Below are 24,500 nucleotides of genomic sequence, written 5' to 3' on the forward strand. Positions count from 1 at the left end.
TGGAATAGTCTGCTTCTTCAAATTAAGACCTCTACAAAACTCGACATTTGTAAATCTCATTGAGAAACACATCTTTACTCCCTCGCTTTTAATTGTGACTGAGTCTTGTTTTATTCTTTTTGTGTGTATTTGTTTTACTTTTTACTATGTACAGCAGTTTGGTCAACCTGTGTTGTTTTTAAATGTGCTTATAAATAAACTGATTGATTGAAAGTGACGATCATGAGAGTATTCCAAAGTGGAGTGGATATTTTCTCTGATTTGTGTGTGGACATGAAATATTTACTTTAATTTTCCATTCATTATCCAGAACTCTCTTCTACATAACAGAAAACAACAATGGATGGAGAATGTGTAAGAAAGCAATCTACTGAGAGTGAGTAGAAAAGCAAATACATACACTTACATTATTTTCTTAAAGATTAATAAAGTATTCTGATTCTGATCTATACATACACCAGTTCATGCACCACAAAGTCAAGTTCCCTGTTGCATCCGAGGGATTAATGTCAAATTACTTGCAAGGTACAAGATTTTAATGCTCCCAAAAATTGGCTAATAGCTGATTTTGAATAATGCACAACCTCCAGCTGCTGGTGATCAGTACGTAACATCATTTGATCATAACATGTCCTAATATTTTTTTCTTAAAGAAATAACAGGAATAGTGTCTAAAGTGTTTTAACAAGTTGATATTTACAATATATTTTGTCATTTCTGTCTTTTGCAGGTGTTTCAACACGCCCAGACATCCTAGTTCCCAGCCATGTTTTTTTTTTCCCTTTAGGTAATTTTCTGTAATTTCATTGTTCATATTGTTTCTGTAAAATGTATACATTTCCACTGCTGTATGTATGACCTATTTTTTACTTTTCAAATGTTACAGTTTTTCTCAGTTGCTTTGGTGCATTTCTCACAACAGAATTGATCTCTGCACCACTACTAAGACTCTTCTCAAAACAATTAGTGCAAACTGCAAAACATGGTGGATAACTTGCAAAAGCAAGTCCCTTAATCAAAACAGATAATATATTCATCAAAAGCAAGTACTTATATCAAAGTGTCTGGGCTGTCACAATTACAAGTCAGTACACCAGCACCTTTGGTCACAAAATCAAATGGTTTGAACATGTTCTCATTGTGACGGATTTCTTTGTAGGTACTTCCCAATGACATGTCAAGTCTGAAAACCATAAATTGTAAAGGAAACTCAAGACACTTCATATGCACTCTTGATAATATTCAACTGAAACTGTGCACAGCATTGTGCAACTGGGGAAATACAGTAAATCAAACATTTTACAGCAAACATAAACTCACTTAGACAGTAAACCTTACTGCAGTAGTTATGAAACAACCCCCCCCCCCTGAAAAACAGACACTGCTGCATATCAGTCATTGATATCTAGACGCTCCCGTCTGTCTGCCCACATATTTGCATCAACATCACAGCGAATGTCAGCTCTATCGTTGCATCGGGAAAGTATCTTCTGGAGTGTCGAATCCACCCTCTGCAGGACTCTGCTGTGATGTCATCACAAGCTTTTGTAGATTCAGTATGCACCTCATGCCAATCCTGTCTGTTGGTTTACATTATATATATACTTGTAGAGTAGGGGATACTGTAACGCGATTCACCTATGACTGGGTAGAAGAGGCTTTTCATTGGTTGCAAGTAAGAGTAACACACACCAATTTTCATTAGTGTGAGATAAGGTTCACCTGAGAAAAGTAATTTATGGAGATTTTCATGGAAACTCCTTAAAAATAGGGTTTTCAAAATGGGTGTACAAATTGTTTGACAAGATGTTCAACAATTTTGAGTGCACTGACACAAGCAATGACATGAAGACTATTAGTTGTATGGACAATGACTATTCAGCCCGTACAAGTATAAATAATTGTGACATTCATGATAGAAGCAAGGAGATAGTGATGAATAGCAAGTCAAAAGTGACCATTCTTTAGATATTTGTACTTACTCAACTGCTTCATGTCCAAAGGCATTTGCCTTTGGACGAAATGAACATGAAACTGCCACAAGGTTGTGCCAAAACGACTATATGTTGTGGAGGTTGAACTAACTATTGTGCAAAGTTTAATTCTGTTGTGAGAAATGCACCAAAGCAACTGAGAAAAACTGTAATATTTAGAAAAATAGTACATAAAAGATAAAACTTTAAAATTGATGCCTCAGTCAGAGGATCTTCATTAAGGCATGTTATAGTAAAAAATGTTGAAATTTGACGGATGAAATACCCAATGGGCAGGTAAGCAAACTGTTACTGCACACCCAATCATACATATTGCTTACCACATTCAGTGCATGTGATTACTGCTGCTTTTGCACAGCAGAGATAATCAAAGGATTGCTGTTTTTCTCATTTTGTTTCAGATGTGGACTGAAGTACGGGAGGATCTCACCACCGAACAAACACTCAGTAAATGAGTAGATGTGAGACTGAGACATCACATCGTAAAAGGACACGAGACCTTCCTCATAATCTATAAACACCCCGACTTTCTGTGGTTTCCCTTTAACCAAAAGGCTCATGGTTGGTGTTGTCAGGGCTGCATGTTTCTGGTCTTCATAATGTATAGTAGCTTAGTAACCATTGTCAGGATTGACAGAGTTTCCCTTTGCAGTTTGCATCACATCTCGCCACACCCAGATCCCACCCGGTCTTTTTGCTGACCTCCAGGATACTTCCAAACATATTAAACCTCTGCGGAGAATCAGGATCTTTCGACATCTTTCCACCATCTCTCACTTTTTTCCCCATTATCAGAAATTTCAAGGCTTTGGTGTGCGGTAGTCGGGTCCAGCTTCACGTCCACTGCAGTCAAAAGAATACAAGTGATTTAAGAAAGTGTAGACGCATCACAAGAGTAATGGTTACACTACAATAGAAGTCTCCCCTTACTTTATTTACTTTTCTTATTAAACCTTTCGTCCAAGGCTTTGGATTAAACCCAAACATGGTGGCAAGTATTGCTATGGAAACATTAGCAACAACAGGTTTGTCCCCAGTAAGAAATAATATTTGTATATGAAATCTTAAGGAGATGAGATATGAGCATGCATGATACATTAACCGTCCCCTAAACATTTTTTCACATCTTCCTCCGGATAAAGCAAGTGTATTTTTGTACTCTATCTATCTATAAGCCTTTCACTCACATCTGCCATGCCTGCTTTGATCTTCTGTTGAATCTTTGCTGAAGGATGTGTCTTTGAACCAGTATGTTGAATCCATTATTGTTCCAGGTCCTCTGACATGGGCGATTGTTGTACTTGCTCCGTGGGTTGGAGTTTCGGCTTGGATTGTAAACCATTGCATTCCATCCATGAAGAAGTGCAAGAGTCAACACTATAGTCAGAAGGACAGCGTTCATTTTATCTAGTGTGTATGAAAAAAACAATGTTTTGAGTACATTTATTCACACATTCAAAAACAATGTAATGAATGTCTAACACTACAAAGGTCTGTATTAATCACTTTAATGTTTTTTGTCTGCTTTTGCTTTTGTTGTTGTTGTTTTTAAATAAGCTTTTATTTCAATATTAAACAGAGGCGCAGACAAAGATGCTAAAATCTCACGTAACTACTGATTACAGAGCACTAAATGTTCAGCAGTTACTATTTTCATCAGGTGGTTATATCTAACATAAAGCCTGCTATCTGCAGCTTCTCTTCTTCTATTCATTCTGTATGTTGTGCTTAATGTCTTCCTCTCATTCTTCACCAGATCATCCTGCCAGTTTAAACACTTAAACTGTAAACCTAACCATCTCGGGTATGAAGTAGTTCTTTATTGCTTATTGTGAGAATTATGTAACAAAACTTGTGGAAATTAACTCTGACAAATGCCGTTTACTGTAAGTCTAATATCTAATGATTGCATTATTACATTTCTCACATTACTTTGCTGGATTATAAATCCTTAAAGTAGCTCTCAAACTAACTAGAATTTTTACTAACTAGAATGTCAGAAAAATAAAAGCTTTCAAATGTCTGTTTATTTGTTCAATTATAAAAGATTCTTGAGAAATATTATTTTTTTTAAAATATAAAACAATGTATTTAAAACAGCATTAGTATCTGTTAAATGTCAAGAGGTCTTACCGGCTCTAATCACAATACAGTTTTTCTCAGTTGCTTTGGTGCATTTCTCACAACAGAATTGATCTCTGCACCACTACTAAGGCTCTTCTCAAAACAATTAGTGCAAACTGCAAAACATGGTGGATAACTTGCAAAAGTGAGTCACTTCATCAAAAAGAAAAGTCAGTTGCTCAAAATAAGTAGTCAATGCTTCAAAAGCAAGTCCCTTAATCAAAACAGATAATATATTCATCAAAAGCAAGTACTTATATCAATCAAAGTGTCTGGGCTGTCACAATTACAAGTCAGTACACCAGCACCTTTGGTCACAAAATCAAATGGTTTGAACATGTTCTCATTGTGACGGATTTCTTTGTAGGTGCTTCCCAATGACATGTCAAGTCTGAAAACCATAAATTGTAAAGGAAACTCAAGACACTTCATATGCACTCTTGATAATATTCAATTGAAACTGTGCACAGCATTGTGCAACTGGGGAAATACAATAAATCAAACATTTTACAGCAAACATAAACTCACTTAGACAGTAAACCTTACTGCAGTAGTTATGAAACAAACAAAAAAACTGAAAAACAGACACTGCTGCATATCAATCATTGATATCTAGACGCTCCCGTCTGTCTGCCCACATATTTGCATCAACATCACAGCGAATGTCAGCTCTATCGTTGCATCGGGGAAAGTATTGTCTGGAGTGTCGAATCCACCCTCTGCAGGACTCTGCTGTGATGTCATCACAAGCTTTTGTAGATTCAGTATGCACCTCATGCCAATCCTGTCTGTTGGTTTACATTATATATATACTTGTAGAGTAGGGGATACTGTAACGCGATTCACCTATGACTGGGTAGAAGAGGCTTTTCATTGGTTGCAAGTAAGAGTAACACACACCAATTTTCATTAGTGTGAGATAAGGTTCACCTGAGAAAAGTAATTTATGGGGATTTTCATGGAAACTCCTTAAAAATAGGGTTTTCAAAATGGGTGTACAAATTGTTTGACAAGATGTTCAACAATTTTGAGTGCACTGACACAAGCAATGAAATGAAGACTATTAGTTGTATGGACAATGACTATTCAGCCGGTACAAGTATAAATAATTGTGACATTCATGATAGAAGCAAGGAGATAGTGATGAATAGCAAGTCAAAAGTGACCATTCTTTAGATATTTGTACTTACTCAACTGCTTCATGTCCGAAGGCATTTGCCTTTGGACGAAATGAACATGAAACCGCCACAAGGTTGTGCCAAAACGACTATATGTTGTGGAGGTTGAACTAACTATTGTGCAAAGTTTAATTCTGTTGTGAGAAATGCACCAAAGCAACTGAGAAAAACTAATTTCCTATGTTGTCAACATAGGAACTGGAGAAAGTGTGCAGCAGGAAGAAAGTCAAACACACTGGCAACATCTAGTGGACAAATGAGGAAAAACGGTCTGGAGAAACTACAACTTTAAACATGTTTTATCGTTTGATTTGTACCAACATCTTGAAAGGTTTTTTTTAAAAATCCCTAAATTACAAGTTAATTCATTTACATGCATCTAATCTGAGCTTGTGCACCACTTCCTGTTATCAGAATATCACACATATAATGATCATAACTGTTGGAGATTTGAAATGAAAACAGAAACGAATTCATTCATCCTTTTGTATATAAATATGATATAAATATAATAGCATTTATAGTGAAAGCTGTGGGAAGAGCCTTTAAGTAAGGGTTACTCGAGTGTGTGTGTGTGTGTGTGTGTGTGTGTGTGTGTGTGTGTGTGTGTGTGTGTGTGTGTGTGTGTGTGTGTGTGTCACATTATATTGTGACTCCAAAAGCATGTCAATCTTGCAGCTATGAGCTCTCTTAAGACAGAGCAGTCAGTACATACAGCACAATATAAAGCTATTTACACAAAATTGTGTTTCTAAAACATTTTTGTAGAGCAGGTCTATTAATTAGAAGGTTAGTAGTTCAGTCCTGGCTCCTCAAATCTGTGTATCAAAGTATCTTTGGGCAAGATGCTGACCCCTGATTTGACTCCAGTGCTCCCCCTGGAGGCTGAATGTCAGGTTAACCCTCCTGTTATGTTGCGGTTCAGATTGACCCAGAACAGAAGAGATGTCACATGTCATCTGCATCACTACAGAAAACGAAAAAAATCAAAATTATAAAAGAAAATTTTAAAATAATCAATACCACTGTTTCTGACACTTTTGGATGAGTAAACATGCCCCGGGTCAAATTGACCCAGGAACATAATTGGTGTTCCTGGAAACCAACATAACAGGAGGGTTAAAAGAAACATTTGTGTCAATGAATGAAAGAGATTTGTAGGAAGAAAGTGTTTCATCTAAGTGCGTGATGATAATGGTTGGCATGTGACACTCAGAGGATTAGGCTTCAAATCTCCTGATGAGGTATTATTCAATTTTTATTAGGGACATCAGAGTGGGTCTCTTCTGCTTTAAACACATTTTTAATTGCAAGTTGGAGAATGTTCACTTGGATAATGCCAAGAGTTCTCAGGTGAATGACGCAGTTTTTGAGGAAATGACATTTTTTATTTTTTGCCATTAGGGTCGAACATGTAAGAATTACAAAGGATTTCCTGTAGAAATAAATGTACCAAGAACTCTTGTAAGGAGTGTAGACTGTTACACTTGCAACTGAGTATTTATTTATGGTTTTTGTGACAGTTTACAATATAAATGCTCTGGTTTGTCACATTAGTTTTTAATATTTACCAACCATTAAAGATTAGAAATATTATCATTAAGACCAAGTGCTTAAAGACAAAAAACTTTTCAAAGATAAAAGATAAACAACAAATACGAAAACCAAAACTAACATGTTTCTAAAATCTAAAAACAAAAGTGTAATAATTGAATAATGGAGCAATAATGAGGAAAGTGAGTAAATATGACATCACTGAATCAGACAGTCAAAAGGAAAATGAGGAAACTGTATTCACTTTAGTGAAGATCAGATATTGCCAATATTGTTTTTATATTGTTATTATTTTTGGCTTTCTGAAAAAAGGGTGTCAATACTGGATCATTGTGTTGCATTTCAGTGATATTAGTTGGGATTTTAAAGTCCAAAGACATCTCAGGCTCACAGACGGGAGATGCTTTCACAGTAGTATGATGAAATTTCTCTCGCCTTCTCTCCATGCGGGACTTGCGCAACTTCCTGGGTGCTGTCTCCAATTCTGCCTCATAAAATGGCAGAGCACTAAGGGTCTGAGTGGCATCTGCTGGCTTCATAGCTTGAGCCCTAGTTACTGCAACATTGCATGTGTGGCTATAATCCAAAAGGTCAAACAGCACAGGTAGATCTCGGCCTAATATAACAGGGAATGGCAAATTATCAGCAACCCCAATATTCAGAAGATAAACCTGTTCTTGCACCTTGATGTATAGGTCTGCTGTTGGATAAGGCTTTTCATCGCCATGAACACAACAAACAGGAATCATCTCAGTCATATTAATACTATTTAAGGGGACAAACTGTCTGTGTACAAGAGTCTGTGTGCTACCTGTATCAATTAGTGCCTTTAATGTATCACCATTAATCTCAACTGATGTCATCTTTAACCCTCTGTCTAATTTTATCTCAGAGTTATCATGGTTTCGAGGCACAAAGCACATTTGGGTTAATTTAGCGGAGTTTTCAGGGCACATGGGCTTTGTATGACCTTCCATTCCACAAAGATAGCATACCAAGGTTTTAGCCGGGGACCTCAAAGACTCATTGGGTGGATGGCTATATGAAGCCCTACTCACATTGGCAGCTGGTCTTTGCGGGAATGATTTCCGCCGTCCTTTGTTTTCCAAGCCATGAAGCTCCAAGGCTGTCCCTTTTCCGTGCCGCCACAAAAACATCAGCCAGCTTTGCAGCCTCTGCAGCAGAAGGTGGATTATGCTCTTTATCCACACCTGCAACTCAGGAGATAGCATTCGTAAATATTGCTCAAGGATGAGAATTTCCCCAATGTCCTGAACGGTTTTATCTTTAGGGTGGACCCACTTTACATAAAGCTCCTTCAGCCACAAGCATACAACTCTTTAGGGCTTTCTGCAGGGTTTACATCAAGAGATCGAAATCTCTGCCTATAGGTCTCAGGATTGATATCATATTTATAAAGAATAGCTGTCTTAACCTTGTCATAATCCAAAGAATCATCAACATCCATATGTACATATGCTCCTCTTGCTTTGCCTGTAAGCAGTGGTACAAGGTGAAAACCCAATCATTTCTTTGCCACCGACAGGCCATTGCAATGCGTTCAAGGTAATCAAAAATGTTCAATGTCATCCTCGTCGGTGAGCTTTTGTAACTTAGGCTCCAGAAAATGGGACTGACCTGATGAACCAGTAACTGATATACTGGGACCAGCTTGAGGAAGAATGTCATCATCTAGAGATTCTGGATGAGGTGATTCAGCTGCCTGACCTTCAGGCACTGGAGAAGTGCGGGCTTGTACTTCTACCTGTAACAACTGAAACTGGTGTTGAAGTGCTTTAAAACGTTGTTCTTGCTTTGCACTTTCCTCCTTCTGTTTAGCCTCTCTGGTCTCCTGCTGGCCCATATGTGAACGGAGAAGAGAAATCAGATCCGATATCGTTGGCTCCTTACCTTGGCCCTCAGTGCTGTCTACCCCTCCAGAAGCTCCATTCTCCTCTTGTTCTCCATCGACTTGTCCTTCTGAGCCTATTTGCTGGCTTGGTACATCTCCTCGGACTACTCTCACACTCCTTGCTCCTCTCTGCATGGTTTGATAAGGAGTGAAGAAAAAAGAGTGGAAAAAAAAAAACTGCCTTTTTTGTGTGTGTATTTTTTCCTTTTAAACTGGCTGAATCCCACTGCTGCCACCAATTGTCAGGATCCAAGCGGCCAGGAACACACAGGCACAAATGTAATCTTCAAAAAAATGGGTTTTATTATACCCCAAAAAGGACAAGAGGATTACAAAAATTCAAAATAACAAAAATAAGCTTTTTTAAGAACCAAGTGGGCCCATAAAAGAGGTTAACTTAACAGAACTTTACTCAAAAGTCACTTAACAAAAACATAACTCAACAAACTGACCTGCCCAAATGAGAAACAGCTTCGGTTATATAGCAAATGAATAAACCATTATATACACCAAAGGTGAAAACTAAAGAGATAACAGCTAACCATCATTCAAGAATAACCCCATTCCCCCTGCATGATCACAATTGATGGTCCAGTCCACTTTATTGGCTTCTGCATTTAAACCAGCTCCACCCACAGCCTCCTCTTTCAGCCAAACCAGGAAGGACTGGAGTGGAGGTCAGGTAACTCAGAAAGAGCAGAAATATTATCAATATAACATACCTATATAAAACAAACAATGCAAAGCAGGGTCTATGCCACCATTTGGACTATAGCTTAGTGCTGTCATGCATTACAGGTAAACTCAAAATAACAAATTAGTTAACTTATGATCACAGAAGCTTTAGAGCATAACGTAAACATAAGACAAAAGACCAAATGAATATTACCTAAGTATCTTAATTGTGTGGTTGCATGCAGCCATCACAACAACTATGTTTTTTTGCTCTCAGTTGAACTTTTGCCAGTAAAAACAAAAAACAAAAACTCAGTGACACACATCAGAAATCTTATTTTGCCTCAATTCTAAAATAGTTCTGAATTCTTATTTAAAACAAAAAAAATTATATGTCTCATTGTCTCTCTGACTGACCCACTCATGCTGTCCTCCACTCTGCATGCCCACAGCCCTGCCACACTCCTCAGTCTTTCCGCCTCTGCTCCACTTCTCATAGCAGACCACTTTGTCATTGATCCAGAACCACAGATCCAGAGTGCAGGAGTAGCGCAGACCGAGCCAGACAAAAGGACTCGAGGCATTCTTTGCTCTCTCCTCCACCCATCTCTGTTGGTAAGGGTTAGTGATGGAGACCAGGCTCATGTGAAATGCTCTGCAGTAATCCAAGGCCTCCTCCCAGGTCTTGTTTTCTTTCATCAGGATCAATTTTTCTGCCATAAAGAAAAAACAACACATTCAGTTGAATCTAGTGAGCTGTAAACATGAGAAACTCTCTATGCTGTTTATTTTGTTCCAATAAAAAAACCTACATAAAGCTTGTGTGTTACTCTGCCCTCAGTAGAAAACAGTATAATAATATTAATGAACTTTGTGCAGACAGGTCAACAACATCCTCAAATATTTATGTGTTTTTAAACTATTAGGAATCCAAAACAACTTCTCTCCATATTTACAGACAACAGAGACTTTAAAATGTTGGTTGAACCTACCAGTAGCTGAAAGTTATCCCACAGATATTTAAAGTCATCTAACTGTCAACTAAGTGTATTCATGTTTATGAGATTAATTCAGCATACATGCATATGTAGGTGGAGGAAAAATATACAATATGCTACAAAACTAGTCAGACACATGTTGATAAAAACTCACCATCATAACAGAAGAAGGGTTTTCCTTTGTCACATTCATCAGAGCTCCATTTTCCTGATCTGTTTAACAGAGTCATAGCACATGTCTTGTTGCTTTGTTTATCATTGAATAACTGCATATCCCAGTATCTGAAAGAGAAATTACTCCCATCTGACCACCTCCAGCTGTCTCTGAACAGACCAATCCACACACTCATGACACTGCCAACGAACAGGGCCTCCATTTCTTCTCCATCTACCTGATCGAGTCCACTGGCCAAGTCAGTGTAATTGGATCTGCAGTAGTTCTGAGCCTGTGTCCAGTTCTTCTTCTCCTTAATCAAATACATTGCTTTCTTGTCTTTCTTCTTTTCTGGGATACCAACAGAAAAACACACAAAGACATCCCTCAATAATTTGTCTCCTGAAATTCTGCCTGTCTCTGTCTTCTCAATCCAGAATTATTTGATTGCAATATATTTTCATATCATGATATTATAATAATGTTTCATATTGTTCACATCTCCTCACCATCATAGCAGATGAACCACATAGTCTTGTCACATGAAACATCTGCCAGCTTGTCTCTTTTTCTCCCACAGTTCCCAGGATATGGTTCCCACTTTTGTCTTCCATTCAGATTCCAGCTGCTGTCATTTTGAATGTATTCCACTCCTGGCAGAGACCAATGCCACGTCCTGTTTCCACCTGTGTTGTTGTTCAGGCCAATCCAGGCTTCTCCTTGATTCTGTGTGGAGTTACGGAGTCTGCTCATGTCTGTCATGTCAAACACTTTGGCCAGGTCTGTATATTTCTCTCTGCAGTATCTCTGTGCTTCAGACCAGCTCTTGTTTTCTGCAATAAAGTGGTACTCATACAGGCGGCATGTAAAGAAGCAACACTGACCTAAAATACAGAAATATGATATAAAAAAAAGAAAAAAAGAAAGTTTTTTAAGAATAAATTATTAAAAACAAGAAATATGATAAACATAAAAATCTGATTTGCAAATCATGTTACAGGTTGAAACTGTCACACAAATGGCAGGCTTGAGAAGACTGAGTGACTCCAAATGTTGATCTGTTTGCAATGATTTCATTAGCAGAACAATCATAAGTGTTTAACTAGTATACATAGATCTGGATACACAGGAAATCTTATGCAGAGCTGAGAGTTACAGCCAAATAAATACAAATACACCCATATATATATATATATATGAGATATAAAATAAAGTGCCTGCAGAGGTATCGGGAGATTATTTAATTTGCTTTTTTATTCTTTAAAGAGAAAAAGTAAAAAAAAAAACAAGAAAACTTGTGAGGTCTTAATCTACATCAATATTAATTTGAATTAAAAACAGTATATTTGGTAAAACAATCCACTTACCCATCAGAATAAGCAGATACAGACTCCACTGCATCTTTGATCTTACAGATGAAAGTGATGTTTTATTGCTCAAGGAAACAAAGATTTGAACAGAACTTCTTCGATGCACCTTTGTGTCAAGAAAGAAAAGAGGGATTAAACAGCAAGCTAGATAAAGAAAAATAGTGTGAACATTATGAACCAGAACAGACATTAATTCATTTTTAATAATTCACCAGTTCATGAACAAGCTGATAAAATCATTAATGTTACTCATCTTGGAAGCTCTTGTTATTTTAAGCCCGTAAGTCTTTTCAGTAAAAGTTGTGCAAGATAAATGTTTATTTTTTGTAACACATGACAAAATATTTTAAATATTCTCTACACATCACCTCTGTACTACATACATTAAATATATTACAGTTTTTAAACTTACATGTGAGAATTTCTTCTCTATCCGATGTGTTCATGAAGACAGCTCTCAGGTAAATACTGATATACAGTAAAGAGAGCTCTTTTTGTCCAGGTCAGGATTTGAATATCAAAATACAAGAGTCTGACTTTCCCTCTGAATGAATGATCCACTGATGAGAGGGATTTTTATATTCCAGTTATGAAAGATGTCATTTACAGAAAGACAGAAAGAGAGACAGAGACAGATTCATCATGTGTTTGATAAAATGATGCAGAACTGTTGGATTACCAAGATAAAGTTTCTGCTTCCAACTTTTGAGTCATTTTAATAAATTTGACTATTAAGGCACACTGAGTATCTAACTCTACTTCTGCTTTCGCTCATAAACAAATTCTGTGCTGTGAGTTGGATACAAACATCATGCTCAGTGAAATGATGTCTATGTTTGTGTGGCACACAGACTTTAACACGTGACCATCAGGCAGTGTCATGGAGACTGAGATCTCTCGGCTCGACTCCGGCCAGAACTGTAGTGAAAAGCTCAACATTCAGTCTGATATGTGATTTATAGAGACTAAACTAGTCTGTTCTTTGTGTTTTGTTGCTGGTAGTGAGTTTAGTGTTTATTCTTAATCAAAAACTGAATCAAAATATAAGTTTGATTAATATGTTAACAGAAAAAAGTAGTGCGAGTAGTTTGTGTGTGCAGACATGATCCATCATTGACCTTTTATATTCTTTTCTGGGACTGAGAAGAGAAGAACCGTGTCACCAACTCTTCATTATACTTTAGAAGAAGACAAACATTGTTGAACGTTGTAAGTGTTAAACACAGACTTATGATTCTTGTGATTTTTGCTAGTTAGTTATGCCGAATCAGTTAAATGCAATACAACTATACAGTATGGCACAAACTTCACAACCGCATTCACTTCCTCTTAAAATCATCAGCTCTTCACAATAAAACAGGAAACTTGTACAAATGAATCATATATAATTCAAATGCTCTTTTAAACTTATTAAACACATTGTACTCCTTTCAAAAGGAATTTCAAGAATTTTCTGAGCACTTCAATTATTATTATTTTACATTTTAATGGATTCTAACATTTTTAATATTTCAGTGCATTTTAATTAATGACAGTTTGAACCTGGTTACAAACAAATAATTTGATTAACTGAAATAAGTAAACGAGTTAAAGAAAAACAGGAAAATGTCAAATAACAAAAACAACTCCCACATGTGCTGAATAAATCAAGAGGCCATTACACCATAAATTGTGTTTGTTTATAAATAATCTGTATTTGCATGTACCAGCCAAGGTTGTTTTTAACTACATTGATTGCCTTTATTAGTAATTCATTATATTTCACATGATTGATCATTAATAAAATAATCACAAATAAGCAATCAATAACAAAATATAGCAGAAGTATTTTTGCCTTGAATGGCATTCACACTGAGTTGCAACAAGTTTAATATGGACAACTGGTCAGCGAGTGCACACAGCACACACGAAAAACAAGAATACAATAAATTTAAAGACAACTTTCTCAAAAAATCTGAGCGAACCCTCCAGTTCATATGCGACTGGAGGGTCTCTGCCAGTGTGATGTTGCACACTGACATCAAATCATGCTGACCCTCACTAAGAGTTCTGCCTTGTGGGGAAAAACTTAATGCAGCAGAATAATGAACCCAATCACACCTTACACAGCTTTACATGTTTAAAACCAAACAGTGCTGACTGTGATGGACTCATTACTGACCTCTGTTACAGTTAACTGAACTCAACCACACTGATTATTCACAGGGGTGCAGAGAAAGGCAGCATTTTTGTTACATCACCATTCTCACAAAACATGACTCACAGTATCAGGTCTACACAAACTTGTGGGGTCCATGCAGCTTGAGTGTTACTGTCAGTACAGTAAAAGTGTGAGTGGGGTCAGGGTGGGTAATTGGAGTGGATATTTAATCTGACTTTATGTAATGAAGTAACATGAACATCCCATTCATTATCCAGAACTCTCTTCCATATAGCACAAAGTGACACAGGATGGAGAAAGTATGCAGCAGGAAGAAAGTCAAACACACTGGCAACATCTAGTGGACAAGTGAGGAATAACAGTCTGGAAAAACTACAACGTCAAACATGTTTTATTGTTTTCTTTGTACCAACATCTTGACAAGTTTCCAAAACATCCCTAAATTACAGTTTAATTGATTACATTCATCTAATCTGAGCTTGTGCACCACTTCCTGTTATCAGAATATCACACATATAATGATCAGAACTGTTACAGATTTGAAATGAAAACAGAGAAGAACTTGTTCATCCTTTTGTATATAAATATAATGAATAGCATTTATAGTGAAAGCTGTGGGAAGAGCCTTTAAGTAATTGCTGCTCAAGTGTGTGTCACATTATATTGTGACTCCAAAATCATGTCAATCTTGCAGCTATGAGCTCTCTTAAGACAGAGCAGTCAGTACATACAGTACAATATAAGCCTATTTGAACAAAACTGTGTTTCTAAAACATTTTTGTAATTCTCACAGCAGGGTGGCTGTGAATTAGGAGGTAGAGCAGGTCAATTAATTGGAAGGTTAGTAGTTCAGTCCTAGCTCCTCAAATCTGTGTATCAAAGTATCTTTGGGCAAGATGCTGACCCCTGAGTTGACTCCAGTGCTCCCCCTGGAGGCTGAATGTCAGGTTAATAGAAGCATTTATGTCAATGAATGAAAGAGGTTTGTAGTAAGAAAGTATTTTGAGCGTTCAAAGCAAGTAGAAAAGCACGTTATCAGTATAAGTAAATGGTCAACATAGTCAAAATGGTCAAATGCCCTTTCGCGTCAAAGGTGTTAATGTAAAATTACTGTACTGCTTAATGATGACATGAAACTACTCAGCAGCAGCTTGTAATAGGCTAAAATGTCACCTTCATCAAAGTGCATGATGATAATGTGACACTCAGAGGTTTAGGCCTCAAATTTCCTCATGAGGTACACAAAGGAAATCATTCAAATTTTATCAGGCACAGATGAGTGGGTCTCTTCTGCTTTATCTTGGACTGTAAGGACATTTTAATTCCAAGTTGGAGAATGATCACTTGGATAATGCCAAGAGTTCTCAGCTGAATGACGCAGTTTTTGAGGAGGTGACTTTTTTTTTCATTAGGGTCAAAAATGTAAAAATTTCAAAGGATTTCCTGTAGAAATAAATATACCAAGAACTCTTGTAATACACTTCCAACTGAGTATTTATTTATCATGACAGACAGATCATCGGTTTACAAGATGTCACTTTAAATAGGACATCATTATGACAAAAAGTAGTTATGTGGTTTTTGTGACAGTTTACAATATACATGCTCTGGTTTGTAGCATTAGTTTTTAATATTTACTAACCATTAAAGATTAGAAACATTATCACTAAGACCAGTATATAAGTGCACAGAGACAAAAAGATTACAAAGATCAAAAAGAAACAAACAAATATAAAAACCAAAACTTTGTTTCTGACATACAACAACAAAAGTGTAATAATGGAATAATGCATCAGTAATGACAAAAGTAAGTAATTATGACATCACTGAATGAGATAGTCAAGAGGAAAATGAGGAAACCATATTTTCTTCAGTGAAGATCAGATTTTATCAATATGGTGCTGTTTACAACTATAGATTTTGTTTTGTTTTTCTTTTAATTGAATTTTTCTCATCACTCACACAGCAGAAAACTACAGAATCAAAGAAATTCACTCCAGAATGAAGCCTGTAATGCAGTCTAAATGAAGTCTTATTTTAAACAAAAAAAATTATATGTCTCATTTTTTCTCTGACTGAACCACTCATGCTGTCCTCCTCTCTGCATGCCCACAGCCACGTCACACTCTTCAGTCATACCATTTTTGCCCCACTTCTCATAGCAGACCAGCTGATCATTGACCCAGAACCACAGACCCAGAGTGCTGGAGTAGTGCAGACCGAGCCAGACAAAAGGACTCGAGGCATTCTTGGCTTTGTCTTGGACCCATCCCTGCTCTTGAGGGTTAGTGATGGAGACCAGGTCGCTGTAATTCTTTCTGCAGTAATCCAAGGCCTCCTCCCAGGTCTTGTTTACATTGATCAGGATCAATTTATCTGCCATAAAGAAAAAAACAACACATTCAGTTGAATCTAGTGAGCTCTAATCATGAGAAACTCTCTATGCTGTTGATTTTATTCCAATGAAACAAAAACTACATAAAGCTTGTGTGTTACTCTGCCCTCAGTAGAAAACAGTATAATAACATTAATGAACTTTGTGCAGACAGGTCAACAACATCCTCAAATATTTGTGTTTTTTTAAACTATTAGGAATCCAAAACAACTTCTCTCCATATTTACAGACAACAGAGACTTTAAAATGATGGTTGAAGCTACCAGTAGCTCAAAGTGATCCCACAGATATTTAAAGTCATCTGACTGTCAACTAAGTGTATTCATGTTTATGAGATTAATTCAGCATACATGCATATGTAGGTGGAGGAAAAATATACAACATGTTCAGTTGGATCTTGTCAGTGATTCCAGTGATCCTCCTTTTAGAGAAAACCAGTCAGACACATGTTGATAAAAACTCACCATCATAACAGAAGAAGGGTTTTTCTTTGTCACATTCATCAGAGCTCCATTTTCCTGATCTGTTTAACAGAGTCATAGCACATTTCTTGTTGCTTTGTTCATCATTGAATAACTGCATATCCCAGTATCTGAAAGAGAAATCACTCCCATCTGACCACCTCCAGCTGTCTCTGAACAGACCGACCCATGCACTAAACTGAGAGCTCTTAGAATTGATCAGGTCCTTCATTTCTTCTCCATCTACCTGATCAAGTCCACTGGCCAAGTCAGTGTTATTATATCTGCAGTAGCTCTGAGCCTCTGTCCAGTTCTTCTTCTCCTCAATCAAATAAAATGTTTTCTTGTCTTTCTTCATTTCTGTGAAACAAACAGAAAAACACACAGACATCCTTCAATAATTTGTTTCGTGAAATTCTGTCTTTTTTCTCTATTTACAATTTTGTGATTCCATTACATTTGTATTTTATGATATTCAAATAATATTTCATATTATTCACATCTCCTCACCATCATAGCAGATGAACCACAGACCAGTGTCACAAGAAACATCTGCTAGCTTGTCTCGTTTCCTCCCACAGTTCCCAGGATGTTCCCAAGTTTGTCTTCCACTCTGATTCCAGCTGCTGTCATTTTGAATGTATTCCACTCCTGGCAGAGACCAATGCCACGTCCTGTTTCCATCTGTGTTGTTGTTCAGTCCAATCCAGGCTTCTCCTTGATTCTGTGTGGAGTTACAGAGTCTGCTCATGTCTCGGAGTTACGGAGTCTGCTCATGTCTGTCATGTCAAACACTTTGGCCAGGTCTGTATATTTCTCTGCAGTATCTCTGTGCTTTTAGACCAGCTCTTGTTTTCTGCAATAAAGTGGTACTCATACAGGCGGCATGTAAAGAAGCAACACTGACCTAAAATACAGAAATATGATAAACATAAAAGTCTGATTAAAGAAATTAAACATTACAGGTTAAAACTGTCACATAAATGAGACTCTGACTGCAGTGACTGGGCAGACGTGAGAAGACTGAGTGAATCTAAGCTAAAGTCTTTTATTTGCCTGTTGCATACATACAATAGGTATAGATGGGAAATCTTGTGCAGAGCTGAGAGTAACAATCAAATAAATACAAATACACACATACATTAATGGTATAAAACAAAGTGATTGCAGAGGTATTATATAAGATTATTGATTTTCTTTTTTAAACATAATTTTTTTTAAAACATGTCAAGTAGTAATCAGTAGTAATTAAGTAGTAATCTATATTCATTTTATTTAAATTAAAAACAGTATATTTGCTAAAACAATCCACTTACCCATCAGAATAAGCAGATACAGACTCCACTGCATCTTTGATCTGACAGATGAAAGTGAGATTTTATTGCTCAAGGAAACAAAGATTTGAACAGAACTTATTCTTTCTTCACTTTATGTCAGGAAAGAAAAGATGGATCAATACAAGATGGTAGGAAATATGAAGTACATGTAAAAAAGACCAAGATACTTAAAGAAAAATAGTGCGAACTATTATGAACCAGAACAGAAAATATTTTTTAAATAATTCAGCTGCTCATGAACAAACTAATAAAATTAATGATTTTACTAATCGTGAAAGCTCTTTTTATTTAATGCTAGTTCGTCTTTTCAGTAAGAGTTGAGGTAACAGATTTTTTTGTTTTGTTTTTTTAGTATAACACATAACAAAATATTTCAGATATTCTCTACACATCACCTCTGTACCACATACATAAAATATATTACAAGTTTTAAACTTACATGTGATAATTTCTTCTCTATCCGATGTGTTCATGAAGACAGCTCTCAAGTAGACATTGATATACAGTAAAGAGAGCTCTTTTTGTCCAGGTTAGGATTTGAATATCAAAATACAAGAGAGTGACTATTTCCCCTGAATGAATGATCCACTGATGAGAGGGATTTGTATATTCCAGTTATAAAAGGTGTCATTTACATTTTGAGTAAACAGGAAAAAGGGCAGAAAGCACTGCACTACTAACTGGCCACCAAGCAGGAACATATAAACATGTCTTCCTTATTTGTGTTAATAACTTCATCCATTATCTTAAACTGGCTGTGAGGCACAGTTAGAACTTGATCTACTCTAGAAAGTACAGGGTATCACTGCTTCAGCTGCAGCTACTCAGACATCATAGCAGGTGACTGCAACCGACAAATAAAGGCATTTATCCAATCCAATCTACTCATTTTTTCTTTCTAGGTACAATAATTTTGTATTTACAGCTACTTATGTTATCAGTTTATTCAATTTAAGTTATTACCCCCATAGATATGAGCCCAATAAGATATAAAGCAGGTGTATGTAACAATGACTCTAACTTTACAGTTGCTCAGGTACTTGGTAGAGGGTATCAGCTAAATGAAGTGTATAACATAAAAACATAAAGTGCTTATAATATAAAATGTTAACTTCCATCCTCTTAACCACTTATCCAGCTCAGACTCACAGGCCAGCCTGGAGGTTATTCCAGCTGTCTGTGTGAGAGGCTGGTTATGTTTACATTATCATTCATGTCCAACATTTCAGTTCTCAAGAGTGATGATTTGTTTTTATTATTATTTTGATATGTTTAATTAAAAAAGCATTGTTTGGGTGATGAAATCCTTCAGCTTGTAAAAATTTTAAAAACAAATCACAAAATTTGTTGAGCCACTATTAAGCAGATTGACTCATAGACGCGAATAAAGTCTATGAGTCAAGTTTTCAGGTTTGCTTTGAATGAGAGAATCATTTTGTGCTTGGTGAAATGATGCAGGTCTGTTGGATTAGCTGGAAAAAGTCTCTGCTTCCAAGATTTAATTTTAATACGTTTGTGAATCCAGGCACAGTAGACTGAGTATCTAATTCTACTTTTGCTTTTGCTTATAAGCAAATTGGAAGCAAATATCATGCTCAGTGAAATGATGACTCTGTTTGTGTGGCACGCAGACTTTAACACATGACCGTCATGGAGGCTGAGATCTCTCGGCTCGACTCCGGCCAGAAGTGAAGTGAAACATTCAGTCTTATATTTGATCTAAAGAGACTAAACCAGTCTGTTCTTTGTGTGCTGTTGCTGGTAGGAACTTTATTCTTAATTTTAAAAAAAAAAGAATCAAAATATAAGTTTTATTAATATGTTAACAGAGAAATGTAGTGTGAGGAGTGAAAATTTCTGTTCTAATGTCTACAGTTTGTGTGTGCAGATGTGATCCATCATTGACCTTTTATATTCATGCCTGGGACTGAGAAGATAAGAACTGTGTCACCAGCCTGTCATTATACTTTTGAAGAAGGAAAATAGTGTTAAATGTTGTTACGGTTAAACAAGGAATTTTGATTCATATGTAATTTTTGCTGATAGTTAATTTTGCTTAATACTGAACCAAACATAATCAGTTAAATTCAAGTATGTTTAACTTTTAACCACAATATGGAATAAGGAGATATAAAATATGATAATGATTCTAAAGACAGACCTAACTCAGCCTAACTGAGAGGCTGGGTAGAGAAAAGGTATGATGGCTGTGTGTCCTCATTTACTCTCACACACAGAGCACACAGATCTCTGAACGTTTGACTTTTAGGGTGTAAGATTAAGTATAATCAAGTGTTTTACTTGCATCTATATGAAAGAGTGAGTGTAAACACACAGCATTGTTTTATTTTATATGCTGGAATATGCAGAAAATAGGTTTAAATGTTACACAAATTTCTTCAAGTCAAAGACAGGTGCATATAATTAAATTTTGCTTAATGCAGTGTGCATAAAATTAAAAGATTAAAACTGGTAAAACAATTTTTAACACAAATCTTTTCCATTTGATGCAATTTTATATGATGGATTACGAGAAAAATAGAAGGTTGAACGGTCTATTGCTTTATAACATATTCAGGTTGCGTATCATGTTTTTAAAAGTAACAGAGTAATAAGTAACTAATTACTTTTCAAAATAAGTAATTAGTAATGTAACAGGATTACTTTTTGAGAAGTAATTAGTAATAAGTAACTAATGGGGCGATTGTGGCTCAAATGTTTTTGTTGGCAGTTCATCTTGTAATCGGAAGGTTGGAAGGTTGCCAGTTCGAGCCCCGACTCGAACAGTCTCAGTCGTTGTGTCCTTGGGCAAGACACTTCACCTGTTACCTACTGGTGGTGGTCAGAGTGCCCGGCGGCGCCAGTGTTTGGCAGCCTCGCCTCTGTCAGTGCGCCCCAGGGCAGCTGTGGCTACAATGTAGCTTGCCATCACTAGTGTGTGAATGAATGGGTGGATGACTGAATGTAGTGTAAAGCACTTTGGGGTCCTTAGGGACTAAGTAATGTGCTATACAAATACAGATAATTTGCTATTTAATTACTTTTTTTCAAGTAACTTGAACAACACTGCATCAGAGTGAGATTTTTACAGTATATGTCATTTTTGGAGATCCAGTTTTGGTCCACTGATGGGGGATGTTGTTTTGTAATGCCAGGTATGTGTCTCCAGTTATCCTCTGCAGCTGAGACAAACAAATGAAGTTACTGGAGAGTGATCTGGAACAGTATGCCACAGTATGAAATGGGACTGGATTATAACAGCTGTGTGAAGGAATGCAGAGAGATCAGCAGACATCTGAAAGACACTAAAACAAAAGTGAGCAGCTGCTCAGTGGTTTCATGCAGAAATGTCCCAATTTTTCAAAAGTAGTTTGCAAAATTTGCACATCAACAAAGACTGTCGAGCAGATAGTCCTGTTCATACATACTTGCAGAAACTTCTTGTACTTTTTGTAGGAGGCTACTGATCACAACCACAAACACTTCCTCTTACAATCATCAGCTCTTTTGTGGACTTCCTGACCAACAGACCACAGTCTGTGAGGATCCACAATATCTCCTCATCTGCCACAGTCCACAGCACTGGCTCTCCTCAGGGCTGTGTGCTAAGTCCCCTCCTGTTCACGCTGCTTACATATGACTGCTCACCCAACCATCCAGGCTGTCATACTGTGAAGTTTGCGGACGACATAGCTGTGGTTGATTGCATCACAAACAACAATGAGACCGGCTACAGGAAGGAGGTGGAACACTTGGAGGACTGGTGCAGGAAAAACAATCTCTGCTTAAATGAGAAGCAGACAAAGGAGATTATTGTGGTCTTCAGGAGGGAAGATACACACAACTTGTCTGATTATGTCTCATCCTTCCTGTTTTATTTTGATAGTCCTTGTCCTACCTGAGTGTATCTAGTTTTGCTTCCCCTTGTCTCTTTGTGTCTGATTAGTCCCAGCTGTGTTTCCACCTGTTCCCCATCCTCTCGTTATCTTGCCTGTGTGTTTTAGGCCTCAGTCTTCCCCTGTTTGTTGTCGTCTCATACTATCAAACCCTCAGGATGCTGTGTGCTGTTGCTGTGCTCCCTTTCTTAGTCTATTTCTGTAACCTATTATGGTAATACCCCCAGCACTGGCCCTTTGAAGAGTATTTAACAAAAATCTGTGAAAATAACATTTTTATGTAATTGTGCGATAGCCAGTGATAGGAAATAGCTAATAGTTCATTATGGAAACAGCAACATATCTAGCTACTGGTGCTAGTATGACAATAATATGTATTAAATCAGGCATGTCAAACACAAGGCCTGGGGACCAGAATTGGACCACAAAACTGCAATCTGGATTGCTGGCCTGATTTAGAGGGCATCAATTTTGGGACTTTTAACTGTATTTTGTTGACATTTTAAAGCTTTTTGTTGAGATCTCTTTATCGTATTGAAAATCACAAAAATCAAACTTGATCTAAAAAAATAAAGACCACAAAGTGCATTAAAAAAGGTGAGTCCAAAAAATATTTTAAATGCATGAATTATTTGCACAAATTTTTCAGATTTCAGTTTCCTTCAGTCTTGTTTCCATAGATTTCACTTTTTCTGTCATGGCCCTAAAATATTTCAGGAGGTTACACATGTTAGGATGATATGAGTTTCTTTCAGTTGCATTATGACCACTGTGGGCCATAAAATGTTAAAATTCATTTTATAAGCTGTTTCAGCACCACTCACTATCCAGACCTCTGATTAATATGATCAAACTGGCTGTTTGATGCTGTTTAAAGACTTCCTGTGTTGCTGTTTATTTGAATGGCAGAAATACCCTGCAGAGCACAAAAGCTATGACAAGACTTCGAGTGGTTTTAGGAACTTTGATGACTATAATAAATTTGTTTATTATGCCAATGGCAAGGTAAAGCTGCTTTTGAAATGCTTTTTTTTAGTGAAGTGTATCTCTTGCAAAGAAGTTGTTCTTGTGGCTGCTTGGGTCTTAGGGAAGTAAATCTCCTTTTCATTTTATGCCCTGACCCCTAGGCGGGTCATAACATGAATATATAGATCCTCTATTTTTCTTGCATTTCTGTTCTATGTTCACTAATTCATTCAGTGCTTATAAGTCAAAGTTATATAATGTTGACAGGCTCAAAACAGAGGGACCTCCACATAGGTGCCAATACATTTGTTTGTTGATGAGCGCAGCTTAAATGCCCCAGTTTGTTTATCCTCCTCACTCCTAAAAATGCTTATAAGTTACTCCTATTTATTTGCACCCCAACAATTATTTAGTATACATCATCAACACATAATTGTGATGTAGGAATGGAGGTGGTCCTTGTATGCTTCAAAAGTCATACATTATGGTGCGTAAATTATTTACTTCAATTTTATTCATTGATCTCACGTTTTCATATTATCGATCAAGCAGGAAAAAAAGCAAAACAACGTTGTTTATAAGGCAATAAACTTTAATACAGAACTCATTCAAAGCGTCTTACTAAAGATGCATTTTAAAAAGCTATTAAAATGCAGTTAATAACAGGCAATGTAATGAAACTCAAATTAATAAAAGATAACATAAAGATACATCTTAAAATTATTTCAAATTCAAGAGTGATAATAAAATTAAATGCTACAACTTGCCAAAAACAAAACAAATGATTTCATTTTAAGCACATCTGAATGTTACAGAAATTGGTTTGATTTGTGTGAAGCATCATATTCAAAGAAGCTCTGGCCTGTCATCCTAAGCAGACATACATTTACTTTTTCTTACATTTGTGTGACCAAAAAACCACTAAAAGTTGTGTGGTCGGCTCCCCAACATATGTGTTTTGTGAGATTATTCTGTTATCATATGTTACCTTATATATGTAATAAAAGTAGTTGAATTATGATACTGCTGTAGATCATATTATACCCCTTAATATAGAGTGTGTGATCAGTATGTAGTCTTAGTTTGCATTATACTTTTGACTTAAAAGAGTGTGAAAATCATTAGATCTATTTTGATTGACCTGTATTATTCGACACTGTTGAATGTGTAACACTGTTTCTTGACATTTCATACTGCTGAATCATGAAGAGAATGTTGTGTGCAGGAGACCTTGTGTCTAGAATAGAAGAGACGACCACATTCCATACCCCCACCTTTACAGAGAGCAGAAAGACAGGGAGCCGAGGTCATAACTTAGGCGCCAT

At 36.6% G+C, this 24,500-nt stretch overlaps 1 protein-coding gene across 1 annotated transcript; it reads right to left on the bottom strand.

Annotated features, from left to right (window-relative positions):
• Window positions 1–9,771: 9,771 nt before the first annotated feature.
• LOC116334456 (C-type mannose receptor 2-like) lies at window positions 9,772–18,790 on the bottom strand. The gene is made up of 6 exons (XM_039609974.1): window positions 18,753–18,790; window positions 18,293–18,333; window positions 17,820–17,883; window positions 11,099–11,409; window positions 10,590–10,940; window positions 9,772–10,150 (listed from the first exon to the last, which is right to left on the bottom strand). The coding sequence occupies exons 2-6, from the start codon at window positions 18,324–18,326 to the stop codon at window positions 9,807–9,809; spliced, it is 1,104 nt and encodes a 367-aa protein (XP_039465908.1). The 5' UTR covers window positions 18,327–18,333; window positions 18,753–18,790; the 3' UTR covers window positions 9,772–9,806.
• Window positions 18,791–24,500: the final 5,710 nt, after the last annotated feature.

The sequence above is a fragment of the Oreochromis aureus genome, linkage group 3 (genome assembly GCF_013358895.1).
Source record: "Oreochromis aureus strain Israel breed Guangdong linkage group 3, ZZ_aureus, whole genome shotgun sequence".
Classification (NCBI taxonomy): domain Eukaryota; kingdom Metazoa; phylum Chordata; class Actinopteri; order Cichliformes; family Cichlidae; genus Oreochromis; species Oreochromis aureus.

Bases quoted from the DNA above. Each gene is read 5' to 3' on its own strand.
- LOC116334456 (XM_039609974.1), bottom strand. From the start codon at position 18,326: ATGCAGTGGAGTCTGTATCTGCTTATTCTGATGG. The intron at 17,884-18,292 runs GTAAGTGGATTG...TCTGTATTTTAG, and splicing joins GTATCTGCTTATTCTGATGG to GTCAGTGTTGCTTCTTTACA. The intron at 10,151-10,589 runs GTGAGTTTTTAT...TCTTTATGGCAG, and splicing joins ACCCTTCTTCTGTTATGATG to AAAAATTGATCCTGATGAAA.